At 37.7% G+C, this 8,873-nt stretch overlaps 1 protein-coding gene across 1 annotated transcript in view; it reads right to left on the reverse strand.

The window, feature by feature from the left end:
- Positions 1–8,110, reverse strand: part of BDNF (brain derived neurotrophic factor) — a 78,340-nt gene extending 70,230 nt beyond the window's left edge. The window contains exon 1 of the mRNA XM_077288043.1: positions 7,976–8,110. Coding sequence (XP_077144158.1) covers positions 7,976–7,978 — 3 coding nt within the window. The 5' untranslated portion in view covers positions 7,979–8,110. The remainder of the gene's footprint in view (positions 1–7,975) is intronic.
- Positions 8,111–8,873: the final 763 nt, after the last annotated feature.

Raw genomic sequence — 8,873 nt, forward strand, 5'->3', positions numbered from 1 at the left:
ACTTCCATGTTACCAAAAAGATCAGATACAACATTGAGCAGACACTGCAAATTTTGATTGTTCAGAAATTATGTTTCGGCAACTGTAGTGATTATAAATAATTTTCTTCCAAGACACATTGATTGTAATAGACTTTTTTTTTTAATTGTTGATATCATAATGAATATTTTTTGTAATATGATAGACAGTAAAAACTATCATATTATTTATGGATTTTGCTATTAGTTACTTTACTTCTGTCTCTGAGTCTTCTGGTGTGAAAGGATCAAATATTTAACTCAATTTAAAAGAGTAAATATATACTGAAGACAGGGTTTTTTGGCACATAATTGAGAATTCTATATAAATTGGAAAATTGGATAAATATTTTATTGTGACTTTCACTTCAGAGTGTCAATTGTATGTAGTTCATTTAAACAATTACATCTACTGCTCTAATGAAAATTGCTTTGCTCAATAGAAAATCGATGTTTGATAAACGCACAGTTCAGCTTTTACATTCAGTCTATATTATAGCAATTTGTTTTCTAATTTTAATTATGCTATTTGTATGAGATAGTCATACTGTCAATTCAGGTAAGCTACATGTTCTACTGAAGAGAAATTCTATTTATATTATTTCTTAGAAATAATTAACGCTGGGGCTACAAGGTGAAAGGTTGCAATTCTCAGGCAAGGACTGTAAGTGAGGAAATTTGTACAACAGATTTGCGACTTTCTGTCCTGCGACTATTTTAAAGCTGCAATTTTGCTGTAAAAACAGATGAATCGCAGACAAGTCCCGAGCCACAATTGCATGTGACTTGTGTGAAAGTCTAGGGCAAGTGAGTCGCATGCGGCTTGTGACCAGTGACTGAAAATTCAACACTTTTGGAGACATTTCTGACCCTGTTTTACAGTTGTCGTAGATTGCAAGTAGAGTTGAGCGAATATGTTCGGATTTGGTCAACAAATCTGAATTTGTCATATTTGTGCCATATTGGTACCCTATTCGTGCCAAATTTATGTTTGATGATCGGTTCTGAACATATTTGGTAGTCTCTATTCTCATTGACTTCAATGACGTTCGGCTGTGTTCGACGAATATTGCAAAAACAATCGATAGTATTCAGAACCAAATTTTGAAAAATTCAACTCTAATTGCAAGGTTGTAATGTGACACCATTTGAAAATATTAAATACAAGGTCACATGTCATTGTTGTGAAACACGTCACCGTCTAAATAAAATAACAACTTAAAAATGTTTCCAATTTAAAATGATCATTTGTGACAATTTTCTTTTTTGTGTCATAGATTATTCTAAGCCTGGCAACTCCCTCATATTAGGGAGCAAATTTTCTTTGAGCCAATAGATTAATGAGAATTTCCTTTTGTCACCTTTTTCTAATTTTAATATAACCAAATAAGCAAAATAACACAATATTTGCCCCAAGACTGGAAACAATGTAACCTTGTAAATATTCTTTATTTCCCACCTAGGACTATGTAACCAAGTGTTCTTTATCTACACTATGTGGTGTATCAAGTTATCTGAAATGAAATTTCATTTTTTATTTCCTTCTTTTTTACTGATACATTTGACTGCACAATAGAACAGATGCTGAAGCAGATGTTTGCAGCACTTTATGATGCTTATTACGCCACCGTATTAACAAAAATGCATCATTCGGTAAAGGCACAAACTGTGTATTATGCGGACTCGTAGAAAAAATCATGGCCTATCTGGACTGGTATTTATATTTAAGCTTTGTACAAATTCATGTATGCATTTTTTATTGAGCAAAAGATTGTTTTTTTATGATAACGCTAATTAGAAAGTTAACAAATGAGATTAAGGAAACTACACAATTTAATATTTATATCTAAAAATGCAGAAATATTAGAATACCTAGAGATTAAACAAAAAATTGTTTATTACATATTGTACTATTTTAAGTTTCAGGTGAAATTTCCTAAGGTTTTTATGCTAATATTATGCAGATCTTCAGTTACAAGTCATATCTCAGTGGTCGTACCCTTCCAAAATAAAAGAAGTCCATTCTCCTGGCTGAGAGTCTGGCTTCACACTCAGGGTTTTTCAGTATTTTTCATGGCATTTTTTTAGTTAGCGTCGTTAACTGAGTTTTTGTTTTTTTATTAAAAAATGCTGCCGCCATATGTTCATTTTAAAATCTATGGCAAATTATTAAGAATGTTACATACACAGAAATTTTGTTTTAAGCTTTTATAACATTGTTTTTATTGTTTTGCTTTTTGGCTTTCCCAGCATCCCATGGTTCTAGCGTTTTTTTTCAATAGTTTCTTCAAAAGACTTGAAAAATACAAGAAAATTAGAAGCAAGTAAAACATGCTTAATACAAATACTGTTAAAATGCTTGAACTTTATTGCATTTCAAGTGTTTATAGCCTGTTCGAAGGAGTCCTTACAGATGATTAAAGGTTACATATCAGAAGTCAACCCAATAAATGGTAGCCGTACACCTAGATAACTATTTGCTGAGCGGGCTCGTGTTCTGGCTTCACAGAGGGGAGTACACCACTAAAAGTAAATATATGAACAGCAAGTCGTGCAGAAATTGCATATGTCCATTCTTTTTTAGCCTTCTTTAAGCAATTTTTTTTAGACAGTTTTGGAGAGGAAACAAAAGCGTTGTGTGCACAGACTCTTAGATACTCAGTTGTGGGTGCCTTTAGAAATGTACTGCACATATTGCTTAATATATGGCTTCCCTAAAGGTTGGGAAAGTACAATGCTTAAAGATGGAAATATTTGGAAAGTTTAAAAAGAAACATTTTAAAATGACTCAATTATCATAAACCGGTAACTATCTATCTATCTATCTATCTATCATCTAACTATCTATCCATCTATATATTATACATTTATTATCTATCATCTATCTATTATCTATCTATCGCCTATTATCTATCTATCTCTCTCTCTATCTATCATCTATCTACTATATATCCATCATCTATCTATCTATCTATCTATCTATCTATCTATCTATCTATCTATCTATCTATTATCTATCTATCTATCATCTATCTATCTATCTATCTATCTATCTATCTATCTATCTATCTATTATCTATCTATATATCATCTATCTATTGTCTATCTTTCTGTGTATTATCTATCTATTATCTGGCTATCTATTATCTATCTATCTATCTATCTATCTATTATCTATCTTTCTATTATCTATCTATTATATATCTATTATCTACCTATCATCTATCTATGTATTAACTATATATCTATTTATCTATTTAACTATCTATTCATCTATATATTATATATTTATTATCTATCATCTATCTATTATCTATCTATCTATCTATCTATCTATCTATCTATCTATCTATCTATCTATCTATCTATCTATCTATCTATCTATCTATCTATTACCTATCATCTATGTATCTATCTATTATCTATCTATCTATCTATCTATCTATCTATCTATCTATCATAATTTATCTATCTAGCTTATAATTATTATTATTATTCTATAGAGCTTTGAACATTTCTTGTGATCATCCCTGAATTCATGATTTCTTTGCAGAAATAGTTTTCCTTCTCCACTGAACTGTAGGCGGGGTATTTAATTATTGAGAGCTGATGATTTATCTAATGTCTGTTTTGTATGTTGCTACATACGTTTGTCAATGCGACAGAGTAGATTTTGTCATTTTGGATACATTCTCCACCACTGTATTTTAGTTTTGTAGAAAAAACTGACATCACATGGACAGCACCAGCAACAATGTTATTCAATTGGGCTGCTCAGATGATCTGTAGTTACATGGACTGGATGAATGAAACATATTGCACTGTGCATTGGTCTCTTCTGTATTTTGGATGAGACTCATCTATTCAAGTCAATGGGTGCAAAATCCTATGCAGATCATTAGTAGAGCACCTGTTTTTTATGGATGCATTGCTATTATTAGGACACAGATCTCGTCACTGCTGATGTCTATACATGAACGTTGTACAGAATGCATACAGATGACAATACAGTTGAAAAATCATCTGTTTTGTCTAAATGACGATCACATGATTTTTTTTATATGCTTGTGCGAGCTTAGCCTTATACCAATCACTAAATATAATTCTCCCATGCATAAATGGACTAGTCTTACTGCTAATGGCCACATATATAGCACATGATTAATCTTGTGTTATTGCTCCATGTACATTACTACAGGAGAGCAAACAATGTAAATCATGAAATGTTGAGTGTTTTCTTTTTTTTAATTTACAAACATAAAGTGACTGTAATATATGTAAAAATCACTGGTAGGTTTATTGGAATTTTTTTACATAGATTTGTTCACACATCTTGTATTGGATGTAAAGTTTCTACTTGACTAAATGTTGTGTATATAGTCTGTGTACTGTAGACTTGCAGTCTGCCGGCCAGCTAGACAGCCACACACTCAGTAACCAATCCCAAACTTCCTTTGTAGTAAAAAGTGACTGCAGAGAAGCCTACAGAGCATCATTCATGGAATTCCGGAGTGGGAGGGCGCCGCGTCGTAGCAACACCTGACACTCCCTTTAAGGTATTGGATGCTGCTACTGACGTCACACGGCCTCTAGCAATCCGAGACTCCCATACGTCTCAGAAGGAAATCTACAGTATCTACAGGCAACAGGGAAGATTGCGAGCTCTTCAGGGTGTAGCATCTAGTCGCCATTGCAGCAAACACACGGACGCTGACATCTCGGGAAGTGATTTGGTCTTATAAGTCCATATAGGCTAAAGATTATACTTTAATTAATGCAATGATATTAGTGATAGGAGCAGTGCTTTATAAAGCAGACATTAAGGGTTAATTAAAGGGAATTCAGCGGATTCCACAGCGTTCTAAACGTTTATAAATATGCAGAAGTATGCAAATGTTCTCATGAACCCAGTCTACGTATAATCTATGGTCAATGGCATGTATTTAGCCGTCTGGATTACAACGGAAGAGATAATACAGTCAATGGGGTTTAATAAGCAGGAAAGGCGCAGTGTGTAATGCTGGTGACGGAGAACGGTTACAGAAGAATGAGAAATGACACTTCAGCGCTGGAGTAAATGACACATTTCAGGCTCCACAATCGCCCCCCTCTGCTCCTAATGGCTAGCCACGGCAAGTGTGTATGTAATTTTCTCACTTCAGCTGTCAGACAAATTGGCAGGTTCATGATAATTCTATTACTCCGATAAACGCAATGCAGCTCGGTGTGGTCTGCGCGAAAGGCGGCGGACGCGCAGGGGTTAAAATGCCTTTTATTATTGGGAACCCTTAGCAACCGTAATAAGTGTAAACCAAAACGGGGGGAGGGCGACAGGGATCTGCCATCGCAGCTCGGCTATTAATATTATTTTCTTGCCTGGGAAATGAAGATATTTATACAGCAGGGTTGTATGTGGAGGAGGTTTTTTCATGCAGCAGGGTTGTATGTGGAGGAGGGTTTTTTTATACAGCAGGGTTGTATGTGGAGGAGGGTTTTTTTTAGACGTTGTGCCTTTAATTGCTGTGGATTAATCAGTCCCTAGTTGTAATGTTCAGCCCTGCAGATTCGTATTTAAAGTAGCACCATCTGGGTAGGTGGGTGGGTGGGTGGCTTGGGCTGGAGTTCCTTTGCTACAAGCTTGGAAATTTCATCAGATTGATCAGAAAACCCCCCTCCAGGAGCCGGAGAAAACAGGTCGATTTGAGAACAATTTGTGCTCCATCCATTCTCCAGGTTCAGCTATAACCCCCCCACCCACGGACCCCTGCTCTCATTATTGCCGTCTCCTCTGCACCCCTCACATCCTCCGTCCCTTAGCACTCAGCGCCCATCCTGGGTTATGTAAGGTGCTGATCCCTGAATATATCTATGCCATCTTGTTTTAAAGGTCTCCGGCTATCTCCTCATCTCATGTTTTTCCCTTTCCCGGCCATTGAGCTGTGTAGGAAGATTAATGATGGGATACAAGCAGATTACAGATTGCAGAGATAGGGTGACACAATTGAGGTCTTGTTTTATCACATTACATGGTGCTGGAAACAAGCGGAGATAGGAGCCATGAAATAAATATACTGCATCTAGAGACCCCCTAATCAAGCTGGGGGGCTCCAAATAGCACGGAGGAGGGAGGGGTCCTATGTGTCTCAAGAATTTATAATAATGCAAATCCAAAGCCGGATTCTTGCAAGGATCTGTGTGCATTGTCTTGGCTGAGCCAGGGATCTGTCTGCATTTCGGAGCCTTCTCCATGGCACAATGTGCCTATGTCATCCTTACTTAATAGATTACATTTTAATATATCTGTGAGGTAGTGGTGATTCCCCAAAGAGCTACAAGCAGACTTTTTTTTTTTTTTTTAAAGCTGCAAGCACCAAATCTCTCTCCATTCACCCTTTATCCTCCCCCATTTTCCCTCTAAATTACCTTACACTTTGGGTTGGAACAATAAATCCAGGATTGACTTAACCTCTGAATTCCCAGCATTTATCCTGGAGCAATAAAGGGTTAAGGTATATCCTCTGCTGTGAATGGTAACCCTTTCGGCACCGAGGATGCAGATTTCAGGGACCTCCAGCCTGTGGAAGACGAGGAGGAGGGCTACAATAGATGCTGAGGAGCACCCTCTTTAATACCTTGGGACCTACAGGCTTACCTGTGATTTGCTTAAATAAGGAGAAACTGCTGACTTCCAATTGTTATTTTTAGCCCCCAGCTATATTTTATTATTAGCCACAATGCAACGTACGGACATTGAAAACCTCCTAGATTTTTTTTTGTCCATAGCTCATTGATTTTCCTAGGTTTGACATACAAGCTTCCTGTTAAGTAAAACACCAACCAAGCGTTTAATGGTTTACTAAAACAATTTAATCTGCTCACATCATGACACAAGATCCAAACGACAAGCTAATTAATGAACGCTAAGTGACACATGGGAGGGGGGGATATGCAATGAAATGGGGGAAAAATAAAAGACCTCTAAAAAAATAATAAATAAAGCAAAGATATCTAACACAGCATCTACCCCCTGCTTACCTTATGGAAAAGCTAATACAAGAAGCACAATAGATCCACAGCTTTCCCTAAACTGAACACTATACAGTATGTACTCCATAGGCTGGGAAATATCCAACATGCTCCAAAGGGAGAGAAAACTTAGGGTCATCCTTTAGTGAAATAATCTCTTCAGCCAGCTCGGATTAAGCAATGATAGGAGATGCCATGTGAGAAGGAGACAGAGCACAGCAGAGGCAGCAGCAGGGGCAGCAGTAGGGGCAGGCAGCAGGGGCAGGCAGCAGTAGGGGCAGGCAGCAGGGGCAGGCAGCAGCATCCTGCTCTGGAGGCTCCCTAGGCAGCAGTGTGCAGCCAGTGCTGCTGTCCAGGGTGCTGAAGTCCCCTCACCTCTATGGACGCCTGGAATTATTTGGCTTTAATGAAGCAACTCTTGCTAATGCTTCACACTGGTCCATACCCACACTCTGTCACGTGAAGAGCACCTTGCCAAACCCGTCCTGTTAATGGGTGATCACATGTGTGGACCCCTATGCTTGGCAAATGAATTACCCTTTTTTTTCCCAAAGTAAACTATGGATTTGGGTCTCCCAGCTCCATCCATTGCTTCCTTAACACTGAGCTGTGAGTCTCTTCTCCATCTCCTGCTATAAAGCCCCTTCAGTGTGATCTTATCAGCTGCACTGGGAGGAAATCGCAGGGACCATCCAGTCTGCTGCTGGCTCCAAGTTTCTAATACGCAGGCTGCAATCAGGCACTGAAATCATCACATTTCTATTAAAGTTCCATACAATCTTTACCAGCACACTTATGGTGGCTTGTCTAAATACCTTTAAGGCTTTAAGATAGAAGAGATGAAAAAATAAAGACAGACAGGATCATATCTTATTGAAAGCAGGACACAATAGACTTAGAATAGGCTGGAAATGAGGGATAATGCTACTTACCATTGTGAGAGTTGGCTGTCCTGGAGATACAAGTGTCTTAAAATCCAGTCTCTCCAACAGATGCTGGAAGGTAATGTCTCTTGTTTGAAGTCATCATGTGAGGACTTCTGCTTTGCTCAGTGGATCGCCCACCACTTGGTGTGACTTATGAATCTAATATCCGCAAGCTTAAACTCTCAACCACCTTGGTGACTACAGAAGACAGGAGGCAACTGGCTGAGATGTTTATGAACCTATAGCTTTATGCAGTATCCTATGTGTACCATAGGTGATCCCAATCAATAAGAGGGGTTATCAGTGACTGCTAAATGGCTATGCTAGGAAAGCACCCCCCCTGTCCAGACCCCAGTCTAGTGTAATATATCTATCTTCTCCAGAACTTACAACTTCTCCAGGATGTTCTTCTATTACACTTCATCCACACATCACTATTTTGTTGACTTCTCCCATCTGAGTGGTTTTCTTTTTGAAAGCTCAGCTGAGCCCTGGGATTACATACAAGTTTCCAGGTAAGATTACATTTGTGTTTGTCATTAGTGCTATTCAGTAGAGAAAGTAACAAAGGGACCTGTTGCTTGTCAACTTCTGGGGACTGATAATAAGAATAGGGAAGTTTGGAAAGTTTTCATCATTCAGAAATACATTAAAATAAACTAAAAAAAAAACAGATATTGATGAAAATGCCCAAGCACATTAGCAGTCTGGAGCCATTTCCTCCTTATATTGACATAATTAATAAGTGCCTTCTCCCACACAAAGGTCTATATCTAATCTGCAGCACATCTGCAGTGAGTATGAAACCGGTGTATGCAAGAGTATGTGCTTGATAAGCCTCACAGCGCAGCATGAAGCCATGTTAACCCCTAAGAATTTGATCTATGGTTACTTGTTAATCCTT

This window comes from Ranitomeya variabilis, chromosome 2 (assembly GCF_051348905.1).
Source record: "Ranitomeya variabilis isolate aRanVar5 chromosome 2, aRanVar5.hap1, whole genome shotgun sequence".
Classification (NCBI taxonomy): Eukaryota; Metazoa; Chordata; class Amphibia; order Anura; family Dendrobatidae; genus Ranitomeya; species Ranitomeya variabilis.